This window comes from Somniosus microcephalus, chromosome 27 (genome assembly GCF_052327205.1).
Source record: "Somniosus microcephalus isolate GS21.2 chromosome 27, FLI_Smic_1.0, whole genome shotgun sequence".
Classification (NCBI taxonomy): Eukaryota; Metazoa; Chordata; class Chondrichthyes; order Squaliformes; family Somniosidae; genus Somniosus; species Somniosus microcephalus.
In genome coordinates, this window is record NC_141013.1 from 13,058,375 (window position 1) to 13,077,675 (window position 19,301).

Sequence of the window (19,301 nt, forward strand, 5' to 3'; positions counted from 1 at the left end):
TCTGCCCTCTTGAGCATCCCTGATTATAATCACTCAACCGTTGTTGGTCGTGCTTTCTGTTGCCTGGGCCCTGAGCTCTGGAATTCCCTCCCTAAACCTCTCTGCCTCGCTACCTCACTCTCCTCCTTTAAGACGCTCCTTAAAACCTACCTCTGACCAAGCTTTTGGTCCTCTGCCCTAATTTATCCTATGTGGCTCAGTGTCAAATTTTTTGTCTTATGCTCCTGTGAAGCGCCTTGGGACGTTTTACACTATGTTAAAGGCGCTATATAAATACAAGTTGTTGTTGTTGTTTTAATATAATTGAGAATATAAAACAGGCTACTACAAAAAGTGACATTTTTTATTTCATTTTACACAAGTTTTGCAAAACTCATACAGTTTAATATATAAAATATCAAAATAATTTTCAGAATATATACAAACACAAGAAAAAATACTTAAATTAATTTAGTTTTTACAAGACTTATTTCTCAAGAGTAGGTCAGGCCCAGGAGGTCCAAATGTTGCCTTGGAAACCAAGAGTCCAGCTGCAGATTCTCCGTGTTCTCTGGGGAACTCTGTAAAAAGAGAGAATATTTAACAACGGGGTTAGACTGCGATTATATTGTGCAATTCTTATCCCGAACTGTTCACCACCCCTGCTCTCCTGAAGGCACTGACTCTTGCTGGGTCTGATTTCACAGGCACTGGCAGCCCCATCACTGCCTCACCCGAGTGCCCACTCTTCATGAGGGAACCTAGAGAGCGAGATATTCAAGCATGGAAGGCGTCACAGCCAAGCCCAATCCTGGCTTCACCCAACACCGATACACACCCGGCAGCAGTCTAGTGGACAGTGATCAGGAGGCGGGGACCATGGCGACGTTTTATCCCTCTTTCTCGTCCTGGGGAGCTGCAGACAATCGCGTCACATCCACTGCCACCCTGGCTGGGGTCACCTTTCTCGGCACAGACTCAGGCAATCGAGCGTCAGGCTCTGTCTGACTCAAAACAGCAAAGCCCATAAATTTGTCAACTAAGCTCTCCTTGATCATTTACAATGATGGGTCGCAGATCGCTCCAAAACTCTTTTGATTTATTTTCATTCATTTTCTTATTTTTAAACATTATTTGCAGGGGAGATGAGTTTTAATTTGGCTTGGTAACTACAGACAGACATCGCAAATAATGAATTAAGAAGGTCAAATGGCTGACGTACCTGACACAGTGTTACGTCCTGAAAGCCGGCCGGCAGACGACTCTCGCCGTTCCTAATCGAGTCGCCCAGGTGTGGCAGACACTCTGGTGGGGGACTCTGTGAGTTGTCCTGACAGCAGCCCAGGCCCCGTGGGCACACCTGGCACCTGCCCTCAGTGTCTCTGCTCTCTGGCGGGCTCTCCTCGCTCAGCCCCAGCAGCTCTGTCAGGTGCGAGATGTAGCGAATGGTCAGGCGCAGGGTCTCCAGTTTGGTCAGGCTCTGACTCGCGGGCACCACTGACGGAGGCAGGTAAGTCCTCAGGTTGTGAAGGGCCTTGGCCAGGCCCCTCATCCTCAGTTTCTCTCTCTCGCTGGCGCTTTGCCTCTGCCTCCCTGGGTAGCGCGATCTGGACTTCCTCGCCCGCTGGCCCGCGCCCAGCCGGTCCTCTGACGGAGAAGGGAGGCTCCCGCTCTCGCAGGAACTGCCGTAGGCCCCCTGACTAGGCGTGCAAGGCAAATACGGAGGTGAAAACCTGTAGGAGTTGGTGGAAGATACTGGAGAGAGGCTGTGGGATGTGGAGTCAGTGAGACTGTCGGACTCTGAGCTGAGAGGATTCCAATCTGACAGCCCATTACAATCGGATTCTGAAGGGACACAGTTCCAATATGATAAAACATCACAGCCAAGGTCTGAAGTGAGGGGGTTCCAGTCTGAAAGCCCATTGTAGTTAACTTCATCCGAGAACATCATGTAGTCTTGATACTGTGGGACAGGAATCTCCATTTTCAGCTTTTGGATATTCTCCTTCAGTTCCACAAGAAACTCCTTGCCCATCAAGACTCTGTGACTGGACTGCAGGTAATGCGAGGGTTTTTCTGGACTTAAAGCAGCATCTGCTCCTTTTTATCCTCCCTCCACAGTCGTGAAGTAACACTTTTACACGCACTATCTCCACATCAAAGACCAGGCTCTGACACCATCAGCTTAGAGAGTGGGGAACCGAGGTGGAGATGAGAAAGTGTCAGCTTTTACACAAGGAAGTTTGGTCCAGATCAAATTGCATCTCGTTTTAGTATTACTGATTTCTCTTTCATTTTTTATTAAATAGCTTTTATGTGGAGTAAGTATAACCGACCTGAATTCAGGCTTCTGATGCTACTAGGCCCAAAGCTGAATCTAATATAAAAACAGTTGGAAGTAGAAAACTTTCTTGACATGCAGACATCTAGCGGATGATTTTCTGACTTTGCATTGCCATCGGGTTTAGAGTTACCAAGGCCAACCCTCCTGAATTGTCCTGGAGTCTCCATGAATCTCCCGGGCACTGCTGCTAGCAGCCCAGGACAAATTCGCCATTTAAATCTCTCATTGCAGCAGCGGCTCTCTCCCCGCTCACCCCCCCACCCCCACCCCCACCCGCTGCCGCAAGGAAGCCCACGGCTCTGTGACTTCACCCCTCACCCCCTTCCACCGATGCAGAGGGATGACTGGGAACGGGGCTGGTTGGTAGAGATACAGTCAGGAATCTGATGGGGTGGGGAAGGAAAGAGGCACACAGAGCGGGGAAAGGTGCAGGGCTGGGTTGGAAGAGGGTAAATAGGGATTAAGGGGATTGGGCTCGGGGGGGGTTGTGGTGGGGTAAGTGGGTGACTGAGGACTGAGGGGGTGTGCGAGTATGACAGCAGACTAGAAGATGGGAGGGTGGGGGATAGAAAGGGAGACTGGGGGAATAGCTGGGTGTTTGTGTACAGTGGACTATTAAACCATGGGAGGCTTCACCACAAGTAGCTATTGAGGCTGCGGCTAGAACATCATGTAAAAAGGGAATGGGATAAGCATTTGAAAAGGAGGAATAAAGAAATATCTGGGGGAGTGGAGTTACAGGAGAGGTCGCCAGCACCAGCACAGGCACCGGGGGCCAAATGGCCTCCTCCTGTGCCGTAATTTATATAATTCTATGAAAACTCTCTTTTATTGAGTCCGAGCCGCCCAGGGAGTGGTTAGTTATGTTGGTGCTGAGCTGAGTTTCGGAGGATGCGCCCTGCGCAAAGTGCCCCACAACACCAAGCCTGTTGCCCTTTGTGCGATCTCTCGGTTTGGTTCAGGTCGGTCTGTGCCACACGGTTTTGACGTGTGAAGTCCAAGTGCAGTTTGGCTCTGACCGAGGCTCTCAGTTCAGAGTTATCACCATCACACAAAACCCAAGTACAAACCAGAGTCCAAGGAACAGGTAGAGAGATCGGGCCTGTTCAAAGTGGCATCGACGGGGGAGCCTGACCGCATCTTGTGCAGTGCAGGGAGATTCTGGCTGTAGTTACAGGATGACTATCAATGGGTTATAAGATTACTACTAATTAGCGGTAGGATATTGGGGTATTACACATATTACCGTTAGTTACATATAGATAATCAGTGAGTTATGGTATTACCGTTGGTTACGAGGAGAATCTGAGTGTTACCAGTATCACTATTAGTTACTGGTGCAATTTCAGTGAATTACTATTAGTTACTGTAGGAATCAAAATTCCTCCCACCTCTGGTTTTCCCCGTGAATCTCACCCCACCTTTCGTTTCCCCTCTTCCCCCGCCCTCGGTTTCCCCTCTTCCCCCGCCCTCGGTTTCCCCTCTTCCCCCGCCCTCGGTTTCCCCTCTACCCGCCCTCGGTTTCCCCTCTTCCCCCGCCCTCGGTTTCCCCTCTTCCCCTGCCCTTGGTTTCCCCTCTACCCGCCCTCGGTTTCCCCTCTCGCCCCGCCCTCGGTTTCCCCTCTTCCCCCGCCCTCGGTTTCCCCTCTTCCCCCGCCCTCGGTTTCCCCTCTACCCGCCCTCGGTTTCCCCTCTCGCCCCGCCCTCAGTTTCCCCTCTTCCCCCGCCCTCGATTTCCCCTCTTCCTCGCCCTCGGTTTCCCCTCTTGCCCCGCCCTCGGTTTCCCCTCTTGCCCCGCCCTCGGTTTCCCCTCTATCTGCCCTCAGTTTCCCCTCTTCCCCCGCCCTCAGTTTCCCCTCATCCCTCGCCCTCGGTTTCCCCTCTTGCCCTGCCCTCGGTTTCCCCTCTACCCGCCCTCGGTTTCCCCTCTTCCCCCACCCTCGGTTTCCCCTCTACCCGCCCTCAGTTTCCCCTCTCGCCCCGCCCTCAGTTTCCCCTCTTCCCCCGCCCTCGGTTTCCCCTCTCGTCCCGCCCTCGGTTTCCTTGCTCTCGGGCGACTTCCTGTTTCTCGGAACTTCTGGCACAACAGCTGCTGGCACGAAACCGCGAGCAGAGATATCCAACTACAGGGGATCCCACCTTTTAAAGGTAAATGCAATACGTGATCAGGCGTCATGTAATCAAATCTCCAGGAAAGCCTCCAACCAGAGATGGCAACACTACCCCGAGACTCTGTGCCGGCAAACACAATCTGGGAATATTGATGCTGTGAAGTACATGTGATTTCAAATGAGCCGATATAACAGCAAAGCTCATGCAGTATTGACCTCAACTCACTGTCCAGTTTCGGGGGGAGGGTTGCTATCCAATAACTTATCATCGTGCTTTTTTTGAGTGTTGCGTATTGAAGGCAAGTGTCTTCGTTGGTAACACTTGGCCCATGTTCTCTCCTGGACTGGCTGAGGGGGTCGGAGAGAAATTTTTCCAGAGTACTTTTTCCATTATTGGCACTGTTTTTTTTCCCTCTGTTTTGCCTCTCTCAGGAGATTACAGGGCTACGGGATGGGTCGGGGGGATGTAGAAAAGGGGAGGGGGTTGGGGGTATGTGTAAGGAAGTATGTCGTCATGACGCTCCAGCCATCATGGGGTGAGGCGGGCTCGATGGACCAGCTGCTGTTCCCGCGCCCGTCATTTTCGTATGTAAAGCATTGCACCAGGGCGTGATCGGATTCCTCACCAGCACCCACATGTGTAGCTGGATACCCTACTTGCACCATCACGGTGGCTTATTGTCGTCTTGAACTCATAGCTCACAGAAAACCTACAGTCCGATATCCACATTCAGGGGACGCCCTGGAGGTTTCATCACATGGCCTCCTGCCTCCAACCGCCCCTCCCCCGCCCTCCCACCATTGACCGCCGACGCGTCCATCGTCACGGCGCACCGCCTTCCCTCGCCAATTGGAAAGTGGGCGGGCTCTTAATTACCCGATTGGATTCTGCTTGACTGTCAGTCAAGCAACACTTTTTATCCGGTCCTCAATATTTTTATCACAAACAAATGAAAGCGTTCAAAAGAAAATGAAAAACGAAAATCGCACACAATTTCTTTTTTAAATGTCCCCTATGATTTTTCTCCCGGGTTGCTCACAGCGGTGTCCGGGAGATTAATTCCTGGAGACTCCAGGACACTCCTGAAGGGTTGGCAACCGTACCGAGGGGTGCCTGGAACGTCACAGTATTAAAGTTTTAATTGACAGAGAAGGGCAACACAAGTGGAACAAGATTGAAGAAATGTTGGGCGAGGCACGTCATGAGATACCCGATAAGAGACGCAGGGCGTAATCTTCCGAGACCCTGCACCGCAGGCTGGAAGTTGCGCACAGCGGCCGGCTTATCGGCAAATGGAGGTTGCACAGCCGCCATTTTACAATCGGCCGCCGACTGTGCGCGAGCTGCCCCATTGGACACTGGGGACGCGGAATGTAAATTGTACAAAGATTGCAGGCATTTGCTTCTTGCGGAGAATTTTTGAAACGGCCGGTGCTTTTTTCTCGTGTACCCACTTAGCGGCAACTTCCAGCGCAAGGCATGACTTTATATAAACCGCAGAGAAAAGCTCTTTGAAAATTGCACAGAGCTTCCAGCACTCAATTAGATTGATAGTAACATGGCAGAATCATTTGACAGCTCCCAGATAATGGCAAACAACACCTAGAAAGTGCGATAGTGTTACTCTCAGGAAAGCTGGGCTGGTATTTATCCAGCTGCTGGGAGTTCGGAATGTCTCCAGCTGTTTATACGCTGGCCTTGTTTTAATTTGGATTCCTAAAGACGGGTGTCCACGAGCTACCGTTATGTCATAGAATCATAGAGCACAGAAGGAGGCCATTCAGCCCACCGTACCTGTGCCGGCTCTCTGAAAGAACTATCCAATTAGCCGCACTCCCCTGCTCTTTCCACTATGCCCTGCAAATTGTTTCCTTTTTAAGTATTTATCCAATTACCTTTTGAAAGTTACTGCTGAATTTGCTTCCACCACCCTTTCAGGCAGCGCATTCCAGATCATAACAACTCGCTGCGTAAAAAAATTCTCCTCATCTGCCCCCTGGTTTTTTTGCCAATTATTTTAAATCGGTGTCCTCTGGTTATCGACCCTCCTGCCAGTGGGGATGGTTTCTCCCTATCTACTCTAGCAAAGCCCTTCATAATATTGAACACCTCTATTAATTCTCCCCTTAACCTTTTCAACTCTAAGGAGAACAATCCCGGCTTCTCCAGTCTCTCCACGTAACCGAAGTCCCTCATCCCTGCTATCATTCTGGTAAATCTCCTCTACACCCTCTCTAAGGTCTTGATGTCCTTTCTAAAATGTGGTGCCCAGAATTGGACACAGTACTCTAGCTGCAGTCTAACCAGTGATTTATAAAGGTTTGAGCACAACTTCCTTGTTTTTTGTACTCTGTACCCAGACTCCTTAGCCCCGCGGCAGCTGGAGAGAGCCAGGCACAGCAGTGCTAACGTCAGCAGCTGATTCATGGCCAGGTGTTAGTTTGGATTCTGGCAGATTCCAAAATAAAAACAGCTTCTGCCAGAGATTTTGAGGGCATTTAGGGCAGCGGGAGAATGGCGCTCCGGCAGCAAACCGAGGCCTACAAACACCGCTTCGCCTGCTGAGCCCTATTGGGCTGCCTTTGGCAGCAGATCTTCGGGCCCACAACAATTTGGTGTAAAGCACCGTTGAAGGCACCGAACCCACATCTTTTACACGGTGGAGTTCCGGTAGCAGTGAGAGCACCTTGTGGGTGAAACCAATGGCATTGAAGCAACGTGATGTTCCATCTCTATATAATCACTCTTACTCAAAGCAGATAGGTATGGCAATGTAGTGGTTATGTTGCTGGACTGGTAATCCAGAGCGAGTTCAAATCCCACCATGGGCAGTTTGAGAATTTGAATTCAGTTTACAAAAATCTGGAAATAAAAAGCTGGTTAAAGTGAAGCTATTGGGTTGTCCTTAAAAACCCTCCTGAGTCACTAGTTCTCTTCAGGGAAGAAAACCTATAGCTGATATGTGACACCAGTCCCACATCACTGCTCTCTAAAGTGGCCTAGCACTATTTGGGCAATCAGGGATGGGCAATAAATGCTGGCCCTCTTGCCAACATCAAAAAACTCTTAACAGATTTGTCAAACATGATTGACCTTTCATAAATCCATGTTGACTCTGACTGTAATGGGGGAGTGTGAGCAGACACAGGTTTGACCCCATGATTTGACATGCATCTAGTATCTTAAGTATGGACACTCCTGATCGTTACCCAGTGACTCCTGCTGGGCTTCAATGGCATTACCATCCCCGAATCCCCCACCATCAACATCCTGGGGGTCACCATTGACCAGAAACTTAACTGGACCAGCCACATAAATATTGTGGCAAAAAGAGCAGGTCAGAGGCTGGGTATTCTGCGGCGAGTGTCTCACCTCCTGACTCCCCAAAGCCTTTCCACCATCTACAAGGCACAAGTCAGGAGTGTGATGGAATACTCTCCACTTGCCTGGGTGAGTGCAGCTGCAACAACACTCAAGAACGCTCGACGCCATCCAGGACAAAGCAGCCCACTTGATTGGCACCCCATCCACCACCTTAAACATTCACTCCCTCCACCACCAGCGCACCGTGGCTGCAGTGTGTACCATCTGCAAGATGCACTGCAGCAACTCACCAATTGTTCTTTGGCAGCACCCCCCAAACCTGTGACCTCTTCCATCTAGAAGGACAAGGGCAGCAGGCGCATGGGAACATCACCACCTCCAAGTTCCCCTCCAAGTCACACACCATCCTGACTTGGAAGTATATCGCCGATCCTTCATCGTCGCTGGGTCAAAATCCTGGAACTCCCTCCCTAACAGCACTGTGGGAGTACCTTCACCACACGGACTGCAGCGGTTCAAGAAAGCGGCTCACCACCACCTTCTCAAGGGCAACTAGGGATGGGCAGTAAATCCTGGCCTCGCCAGTGACGCCCACATCCCACAAATGAATAAAAAAAAAGGTGCCCATGCGGGAACATGGGTTGTAGACAATTTCAGGCCTAGCCATAAGGTCCCCCCTGCCCCCATGCCTGGTGTCAGTCACAGTCCAGGCTCACACAGAAAGCACGCATTACCCTCTTTTAGCCAGTCCCCGTTGGTCTGAATCAGCTCTTTTGTGTTGTGGGGTAGATTCAGCGACAGGAAAGATGTCAATCCCTCGCATGCGTGCTTACTCTGAGCTAAAGCCCACCAGACACAAAATGGTAGCCATGACGGGAGCGGTTAGCTTTCCTCCCACCGGCACTTTCACCAGGTGGGTTTTTGGTGTCTCTGCTGGCAAAAGCATTGAGTCCTTCACGCTACAGAACTCTGAATCATGGAACAATATGTTGTGTATGTACCTTTAAGGGAATAACTGGTCTTAGACTGCAGTACTGGCAGTGACCACCCCTGTATAAAAGGCCCTAGCAGGCTTCTGTAGTTTCAGTTTCAAGCTGCCTCTTGTTCAGTAAAGTACCTGTTAAACTGTTCTCCCGAAGTCCGTGTATTATTGAGGCGCGGACTTTACAGTGGCGGCAAGTAAGTTTGAACTCACCTGCAGTGTGGCATCATCTCACGGGGGTCTCGCCTGAAAGGAAGGTCCTGGAAGGTCGTAGTCTGAGCAACGGGCGTCGACCGAGGGCAACCGCCCAAAGAATCCATCGGTGTTTGGAGAATTGCGGGAGAGACTGTGGTTCCAGTGAATCGTGCTGGTAGCAGATAGCGCGCTGACCCTTCCGGACTGCGGCGGGCTCAAGCTCGATCGAGTGGCTCTACAAATCGGGCCGCGCAGCATCGCCGGGAAAAGAAAACAAGAGAGAGCGGGTGGAGCACACAGGGCGCGGTCGGTGCTCGAGAACAGGACAGCAGAGAGAAACTAAACGGGGGGGAAGGAAAGCGAGACGCGCCGAAGCTGCGGGTCGCCGCCATTACCCCGTAGAACGCTAGGAGCAGCGTGGCAGTAAGGGGAAGAAGCAAAAGCACGGGAGGCGCCATTTTATCCCGTTGGGGAAGAAGCAAAAGCGCGGGAGGCGCCATTTTATTCCATTGGGGAAGAAGTAAAAGCGCGGGAGGCGCCATTTTAAATCGCCCAAGATGCCAAAAAGTGGCAGTATCACTGCTTTCGACAACGAGGTAGAAGACTGGACCACGTATGTGGAAAGAATTGAAGTGTACTGCAAGGCAAATGTGGTGGCTGATGGAAAGAGGGCGTCGGTATTATTAAATCTGATGGGTGCGAGTACGTACGGCCTATTGCAGAATTTAATTACCCCAGCTAAACCAATGGAGAAAAGTTTTGAGGAGATTGTTCATATCTTACAGGAACATCTAAGCCCTACACCACTGCTGATAGCAGAAAGATTCAAGTTCCATAAAATAAACCAGCACAAAGATGAGAGCAATGCTGACTATCTTACGGAACTACGCAAGTTATCGAAGCACTGCCAGTTCGGTGCAGGACTGGCAGACACCTTACGGGATAAGTTTGTCTGCGGGCTCCAGAGTGAAGGAACCCAGAAACGACTACTTTCAAAAAAGGACCTGACGCTAGAACAGGCTTTCAGCGTGGCAGTATCCTACGAAGCAGCAGCACGGGGAGCTGCGGAAATACAACAGAAACCACAAGAATACAGCGCTAACGAAATGGCGTATGGAGCCGAAAAGTGCTATCGCTGCGGCAGAACAACCCATGAGCAGAAGGACTGCTGGTTTAAAGACAAAATATGCAGGCAATGTGGGAAAATGGGACATATAGTAAGAGTCTGCAGGTCGGGAAAGAAGACCAACACGACAAGAACTACTGAGGAACAGTACAGGAAAGTAAAGAAACTGACAGATAGTAGTTCAGAAGATCAGGAGAGTGATAAGGACTCTGGGAGCAGGCGACTAAGTTGTTTAAAGTTACACAACGTGATCACAAAAGAAGATCACCGAACCATTTGGGTCACCCTCATGATAGCAGGGTCCCCAGTGAAGATGGAATTGGACACAGGATCAGCCCTAACTGTCATGAATCGACGAGACTATGAGCGGCTATTCTCACACATACCCTTAAAGGACACGTCCATTGTATTGAAGACATACACGGGGCAAAATGTCTACCCCAGAGGAAAAATAAGGGTGCCAGTTGAATATAACGGAAAGGAAACACAGAAACTATACATGTATATACTACGAGATGGAGGACCACCATTATTGGGACGTGAATGGATCCGAAGACTACAATTGGATTGGCATTCCATTCTGGCACTAACTGTGACTGACAAAAAAGATGATGACGTCGCACCTGGACGTCTGTCACAAATTCTATCTGACGCGGAAGAGGTGTTCCAACAAGGACTTGGGACTCTAAAAGGAGTAAAGGCAACCATAAAGATTGAGGATAACGCAACCCCAAAATTTATCGCCATACGCGATACACCCAGCTGTGGAAGCGGAACTGGAGAGTCTGGAGCGTTCGGGGGTGCTGTCTAAGGTGGACTGGAGCGAGTGGGCCACACCCATCGTTCCTGTAATGAAGAAAGCATTGAGCAGCACACCTGGGGAGCCAAGGCAGGTTCGCATCTGTGGGGACTTCAAGGTGACTGTGAACCCAGTCCTGCACACAGTACAGTATCCGCTTCCGCGGATAGAAGATATTTTCGCCTCACTATCTGGAGGGAAACGTTTTACAAAGATTGACCTGGCTCAAGCGTATCTACAAATGGAGGTGGAAGAAGCATCTAGGAAATACCTCACGATAAACACTCACAAAGGCCTTTACCAGTACAATCAACTGGTATTTGGGGTAGCATCGGCCCCGGCTATGTGGCAGAGGGCAATGGAACAAGTCCTGCAAGGGATCCCGGGGACCCAGTGTTATTTGGACGACATCCTGGTTACGGGCGAAAATGACAATGAACACCTTGCCAACCTGGAACAGGTGCTCACGAGATTGCAGGAATATGGGCTACGAGTCAACCGTCCCAAATGCGAGTTCTTCAGGAGACAAATCTCGTATTGTGCTCACATGATTGATGAGGAAGGGTTGCATAAGTCGCCGGACAAGATTGAGGCTGTAGTCAAGGCTCCAGCACCGGAAAATGTGTCGCAACTGAGGTCGTTCCTCGGGTTGGTGAACTACTACCATAAGTTCTTGCCGAATTTATCTACAATTCTGCACCCACTGAACGCCCTCCTTCAAATTGGTGTAACATGGAAATGGACTGATGAGTGTAAGCGTGCCTTTCAGGAATGTAAATGCCAAATCACTTCAAAAGAAGCATTGGCCCACTACAACTCAACACTGCCGATTCGGTTGGCATGTGATGCGTCACCTTACGGCATTGGAGCGGTGCTGTCACACAAATTCCGTGACGGTTCAGAGAGGCCCATAGCCTTTGCATCGCGCTCGCTAACCTCAGCCGAGCGTAACTACGCCCAGATTGACAGGGAGGCCCTCAGCCTGGTGTGGGGGGTGAAGAAGTTCAATCACTATCTGCACGGGCAGAAATTCACCCTACTGACTGATCATCAACCCCTGGTCTCAATTTTTAACCCAAAGAAGGGCGTTCCGGTGATGACGGCGCAACGGCTGCAAAGATGGTCACTTTTTCTAGGGGCACATCAGTATGACATAGAGTACAAAGGTACGAAACAACATGGAAACGCTGATGGGCTGTCGCGCCTACCGTTGCCTACGGCGGAAGAAGCACCTGCAGTGGACCCGGTGGAGATATTCCATGCGACCATAGTCGAATGTTTGCCTGTTACAAACGCAAGTATTGAGAAGGAAACCCGAAATGACCCGACACTCTCTCGGGTCTATGATTTGACGGTGAAGGGATGGCCAGCATATGGCGACTCACTGTTGCCAGCATTCTCGCCAAGGAGGGAACAGCTGTCAGTGTGCCGGGGAACCTTGATGTGTGCATCCCGAGTGGTAATTCCACCCAAGTTGAGAGATAGAGTACTCAATGAGCTTCACGAGGGTCATCTGGGAGGGGTAAAAATGAAGAGCCTAGCCAGGGCGTTTGTGTGGTGGCCGGGAATCGATAAAGAAACCGAGGATATGACCAAGAGATGCACAGGATGCCAGAAGGTCCAAAACGCTCCACCACAGGCCCCGCTACATCCATGGGAGTGGCCCTCATCTCCATGGCAATGGGTACACATTGATTTCGCTGGTCCATTTATGGACTCAATGTTTCTAATCGCTGTGGACGCCCATTCGAAATGGCCAGAGGTCATTAAAATGTCCTCCACCACCACGGAGAAAACTATTGCAGTCCTAAGGACCATCTTCGACAGGAATGGGTTGCCAGAACAGATCTGTTCCGACAATGGCCCACAGTTTGTGTCTGAGGATTTCCGGAGGTTCCTGAAGAATAATGGGGTGAAACATTACACATCTGCCCCATATCATCCAGCCACAAATGGATTGGCTGAGAGGTTTGCTCAGACCTTTAAAAAGACCATAAAGGCAATGTATAATGACGACATACCACTGCAACACAAGGTGGATAACTTCCTGTTTGCTTACCGGAATGCGACACATGCAGTAACCAACCAAACTCCACCCGTACTGTTTTTCAACCGGAGACTAAGATGTCGCTTGGATTTGCTCAAACCAAACATAAGACGAGATGTTGAGGATAAGCAGTTCCAGCACATAAACGAGAAGCCAACCAGGAGCTTCAAGATAGGGCAACCAGTCTTGGCCCGCGATTACCAAACAGAAAAGTGGCAGCCAGGCACGATATGCACACAGCAGGGACCACTAATGTACACAGTGGACGTTGGAGAGAGCATCGTGAGATGCCATGCTGACCAGATTCTAGAGTCACAGGAACAAGCCAAACCTGTACCACAAGCATGTGCACCTGGTAATGAGCCCGAAGTACAGATTGCGTCTACCTCAGAAGCAGGGGTATTGGAAGCTGACGAACCAACCAATGACAATGAGTCAGAATTGACTCCACCGCCAGAACAGGATACTCGAGAAAGGCGCTATCCAGTCCAGATCAGGAAGCCTCCTCAAAGACTGAACTTATAAATGACTATTTCAGTTGATGTATATATTACTGAGAAAATTGTAATTGTAATTAGTTATTATTTAGTTGTTAAATGAATGTTATGTACTGTTTATCTAAAAGGGGAGGAATTGTTGTGTGTGTACCTTTAAGGGAATAACTGGTCTTAGACTGCAGTACCGGCAGTGACCACCCCTGTATAAAAGGCCCTAGCAGGCTTCTGTGGTTTCAGTTTCAAGCTGCCTCTTGTTCAGTAAAGTACCTGTTAAACTGTTCTCCCGAAGTCCGTGTATTATTGAGGCGCGGACTTTACACAATACAGCACAGAAGGAGGCCATTCAGCCTGTTGGATCCGTGGTTCAGTGGATATGCTATTATTAAATAATCACACAGATGCTGTACATTAACAAATAACAGGTCTTTACTGGAGGAGGGTAATCTCTAGACTGGGGGTACAGAAGCTTATATACCGGTGTGGTCACTGCCGGTACTACAGTATACAGGAGCTGTAAAAGTAGTTCTGACTTAAAGGCACATACACTACAATTCCTCCCCTTTTAGATTAGTAATACCCCTAATATTCAAATAACAATTAACATTTCAACATGTACATTAAACAACAAAAGTCCATTTATAGATTCAGTCTTTGGGGCGGCTTCCTGACCCTTTTGGGATAGCGCCTTTCCAGAGGTTCTTGTTCTTGGTGCAGAGGCGATTCTGACCCCTTTTCATCGGGTAGTTCATCGGGTTCCACTGCTACTGGGTCTGAAGTAGATGCTACCGGTATGTCGGGTTCATCCCCAGGTACTCGAGACATGGGGTTGACGCGTTCCTGTGACGCTAAGATCTGATCGACGTGGCGTCTCACAATGTTCTCCCCGACATCCACTGTGTACATTAATGGCCCCTGCCTTGTACATATAGTTCTGGGTTGCCACTTCTCTGTTCGATAGTTACGGGCCAAGACTGGTTGCCCTACATTGAAGCTCCTTGTTGGCTTCTCATTGATGTGCTGGAATTGTTTGTCCTCAACATTTCTTCGCACATTTGGTCTGAGCAAGTCCAGACGAGATCTCAACCTTCGGTTAAAGAACATCATGACCGGGGTCTGGTTGGTAACTGCATGTGTCGCGTTTCAGTAGGCTAATAAGAAATTGTCCATCTTATGCTGTAGTGGAATTTCATCATCGCACATGGCCTTTATCGCCTTCTTAAAGGTTTGTACGAACCTCTCAGCCAATCCATTTGTGGCTGGATGATACGGGGCGGATGTGTAATGCCTTACCCCATTCCTTTTCATGAATTTTTGGAACTCGTCAGACACAAACTGTGGTCCATTATCAGAGCAAATCTGCTCTGGCAAACCGTTTCTGGCAAATATGGTCCATAGGACTGCAATCGTTTTCTCTGTAGTGGTTGAAGACATTTTTATCACCTCAGGCCACTTTGAATGAGCATCCACTGCTATTAAGAACATTGAGTCCATAAATGGACCAGCGAAATCAATATGCACCCGTTGCCATGGAGAGGAGGGCCACTCCCATGGGTGTAGAGGGGCATGTGGTGGTGCATTTTTGACCTTCTGGCATCCTAAGCAGCTCTTAGTTAGGTCTTCGATTTGTTGATCGATTCCCGGCCACCACACATAAGCAAGGCTTTTCATTTTCACTCCCCCCAGATGACCTTCATGTAGCTCATTTAGCACTCTCTCCCTTAACTTGGGTGGAATCACCACTCTGGATCCACACATCACTGTCCCCTGGCATACTGACAGCTGTTCTCTTCTGGATGAGAATGCTGGCAACAGTGAGTCGCCATGTGTTGGCCATCCCCTCACCGTCAATTCATATACCCGTGACAGCATCGGATCATTGCAGGTCTCCTTCTCTATATCCGCGTTTGTTACTGGCAATCGTTCAATTATTGACAAATAAAATATCTCGATAGGGTCCACTGCTGGTGCTTCCTCCACCGTAGGCAGTGGCAGGCGCGATAGCCCATCAGCGTTCCCATGCTGTTTCATGCCTTTATATTCTATTTCATATTGATTTGCCCCTAGTAACAGGGACCATCTTTGTAACTGCTGTGCAGTCATCACTGGAACGCCCTTCTTAGGATTAAAGATGGAGACAAGTGGTTGGTGGTCAGTCAGCAAGGTGAACTTCTGCCCATGCAGATAGTGGTTGAATTTTTTTACTCCCCATACTAGGCTGAGGGCCTCCCTGTCAATCTGGGCGTAGTTGCACTCGGCTGAGGTTAGTGACCGAGACGCAAAGGCTACTGGCCTCTCCAACCCATCTGGGAATTTGTGCGACAGCACCGCTCCAATACCGTAGGGTGATGCATCACATGCCAAACGAATTGGTAGTGCTGGGTTGAAATGGGCCAACACCTCTTTTGATGTGATCAATTCTTTACACTTCTGGAAAGCTTGTCTACGTTCGTCATCCCACTTCCATGGTACCCCTGTTTGCAATAGAGTGTTCAGCGGGTGTAATACCGTAGACAAATTTGGTAAGAACTTGTGGTAGTAGTTTACCAGCCTGAGGAACGACCTCAGTTGTGACACATTTTCCGGTGCTGGAGCCTTGACTACTGCCTCAATCTTGTCAGGGGCCTTATGTAACCCCTCTTCATCGATGACGTGGCCACAATACGAGATCTGTTTCTGGAAAAACTCGCACTTGTGGCGATTAGCTCGTAGCCCATACTCCTTTAATCTGGTGAGCACCTTCTCCAAGTTGGCGAGGTGATCACCGTCATTTTCGCCCATGACCAAGATGCCGTCCAAATAACACTGGGTCCCTGGAATCCCTTGCAGCACCTGATCCATCGCCCTCTGCCAGATAGCCGGAGCCGAGGCTACTCCAAACACCAGCCAGTTGTATTGATAGAGACCTTTATGAGTGTTGATCGTAAGGTAATGTTTCGAAGCTTCTTCTACCTCCATTTGCAAGTACGCCTGGGCTAGATCAATTTTGGTGAAGCGTTTACCTCCAGATAGCGAGGCAAAAATATCCTCAATTCGTGGAAGCGGATATTACACCGTGTGAAGGAATGGGTTCACTGTCACCTTAAAATCCCCACAGATACGGACCTTCTTCAGTTCCCCAGGCGTATTACTCAACGACCTCTTCATTACAGGAACAATGGGTGTAGCCCACTCGCTCCAGTCCACTTTGGACAGTACTCCTGAACATTCCAACCCTTCCAGCTCTGCTTCAACAGCTGGTCTGATCGCATAAGGCACTGGTCTGGCCTTCAGAAAATTTGGGCTTGCATTTTCCTCTATTTTAATCATTGCTGTTATTCCTTTTAGTGTTCCTAGTCCCTCCTGGAACACTTCTTTTGCGTCAGTTAGCATTTTTGACAGTCGTCCAGGTGTGACGTCGTCATCCTTTTTGGCCTCAACCTTCAGTGCCTGTATGGAATGCCAATCTAATTGTATCTTCCGGATCCATTCACGTACTAGCAGTGGTTGTCCTCCATTTGGCAATACATATGTATCCATTTTAGGTATTTCCTGGCCTTTATATGTCACTTTCGCCCTTATTTTTCCTTTGGGGTAGACTTTTTGCCCCGTATACGTCTTCAAGGCAATCTCTGTAGCTTTCAAGGGTATGTGTGAAAATAGTCGCTTGTAGTCTCTTTGATTTATGACTGTTAGAGCTGACCCTGTGTCCAATTCCATTTCCACTTGGACTCCGTCTATCTTGAGTGTAACCCAGATAGTCTGGTGATCCTCCATTTCGGTTACCTTATGTAGTTTCAGACAACCCAGCTCCTTGCTTCCGGAGTCTGTGTCACTTTTCTGTTCGTCTGAACCACTGTCCATCACCTGGTGTACCTTTTTGTACTTCTCCTGTGGAGATTTCTTACTGTTGGTTTTCTTCCCAGACCTGCAGACTCTTGCTATGTGTCCTGCTTTCCCACACTGTCTGCACACTTGGTCCTTGAACCAACAATCTTTCTGGTCATGTGTTGTTCTGCCGCAGCGATAGCACTTCCCTGTTCCATAGGACATTTCATTGGTGCCATATTCTTGCGGTCTCCGTTGTATCTCTGCAGCGCCCCTTGCGGCTGCTTCGTGTGATACTACCATACTGAAAGCTTTGTCCAGCGTAAGGTCCTTTTCTGATAGAAGCCGTTTCTGGGTTCCTTCACTTTGTAGCCCACACACAAACTTGTCCCTTAACGTGTCTGCTAGTCCCGCTCCAAACTGGCAGTGTTTCGATAGCTTGCGCAGTTCCGTTAGGTACTCAGCATTGCTTTCGCCTTTGTGTTGGTTCCTTTTATGGAACTTAAATCGTTCTGCTATCAGCAGCGGTGTGGGGTTTAAGTGGTCCTGTAGGATTTCTACTATGCTTTCAAAATTCTTGTTTACCGGCTTCTCTGGGGTTATTAGATTTCGCAGTAACCCATAAGTTTTTGCACCCATGGAATTTAACAGAACCAGTGCTTTATTAGCATCTGGCACTTCATTTCCCTGCAGTACACCTCAATACGTTCCACATATGTCGCCCAATCTTCAACTTCATTGTCAAACGTAGAGATACTGCCACTCTTCAGCGTCCTTGGGTGTGCGTTAACTATCACAAATGGCGCCTCCCGCGTTTCCCCTTCTTCTCCGCTGGCACAAAATGGCGTCTCCCGCGCTTTCCTTCCTTCCCGTGCTAGCCCTTCTTCTCCGCTGCGGCTTCTAAAAATGGCGTCTCCTGTGCTCTTCCTTCTTCTCCGCGGCTCAATGGCATCTCCCGCGCTCTCCCTTCTTCTCCGCGGCTCAATGGCATCTCCCCTTTCTTCGCCCTGCGGACCCTGTTCAGCCCGTGAGCACTGGCTGTGCTCTGCGTGTTCTTCTTTTTATATTTTTCGACGCCGCTCAGTCTAGAACCTGGCTGTTTCTTACCCTCTCTCTCTCCGGTTTGTTTTATTTTCCTCGACGCCGCTTGGTGTTCAACCCCCGGCTGCGCCCTGCGCTCTTCACCCACTGTCTTACCCCGTCGACGCTGCTCGGCTCTCTCTCCGCCGTCGGTCGGCTCCAGCCGCCGCTGCTCGGGAAGGGTCTGCGCTGGACCTGTCGTCGGTCTCTTACTGCTCGTTGTGGCTGGGGAACCAAGCCCGGCTCTCCACAGCCTCCCCTGCGAAGTTGGATCTCTGCCTGACTGCTGGGTGGTTGCTCGTGGTCGACGCCCGTGTTCCTGGCCTCGACTATTTTTTTTTATGTTGCAGGTAGATTCGAATCGACACTCGTCGCCACTGTTGGATCCGTGGTTCAGTGGATATGCTATTATTAAATAATCACACGGATGCTGTACATTAACAAATAACAGGTCTTTACTGGAGGAGGGTAATCTCTAGACTGGGGGTACAGAGGCATGCGCAAAGCTTATATACCGGTGTGGTCACTGCCGGTACTACAGCATACAGGAGCTGTAAAAGTAGTTCTGACTTAAAGGCACATACACTACACAGCCCATCTTGACTGTGCTGGTAAAATGAGCTACCTCGGACCACACCATCACATCCATAACCGTAAGGATTCAAACCTGCACGGGGAAACCTCGATGGATTTCTAGTCCACCGTCTTAACCACTCAGCCACGACTAAAGGCTTAGTTGGCTTCAGAGATATCTCTGCAGTATAAAGGAGGCATTAAACTTTACCCAGAACATAGGATTAGGGTGTCAGGATTCAAACAGTGTTTCAGTTTTAGTGTAACACCTCCACGGTGTTACTGGCACTTGTACAAACAGGACGCCAGTGTCTTACTGTGTCACAGGACAGCTTTGATCGGGGCTGGCGGGGGGGTGGGGGGGCGGCGGCGGGGCGACGGTGGGGGCAGGGGAATGAGGTGTGAAACTGAGCTGAACGCCTGCTCTTAAATGTTTGAA

General features: G+C 49.6%; 1 protein-coding gene across 3 annotated transcripts in view; it reads right to left on the minus strand.

Annotated features, from left to right (window-relative positions):
• Positions 1-322: 322 nt before the first annotated feature.
• LOC147099981 (uncharacterized) overlaps positions 323-19,301 on the minus strand; it is a 98,573-nt gene continuing 79,594 nt past the window's right edge. The window contains exons 1-2 of one of the 3 annotated variants that reach the window (XM_085968979.1): positions 1,202-1,963; positions 323-560 (exon numbers count right to left, since the gene is read on the minus strand). In XM_085968979.1, coding sequence (XP_085825105.1) covers positions 474-560; positions 1,202-1,963 — 849 coding nt within the window. In that variant the 3' untranslated portion in view covers positions 323-473. Of the gene's footprint in view, positions 561-1,201; positions 1,964-19,301 lie in introns of those variants that run through there. The other 2 variants (XR_015073855.1, XR_015073856.1) reach the window with 2 other exon arrangements.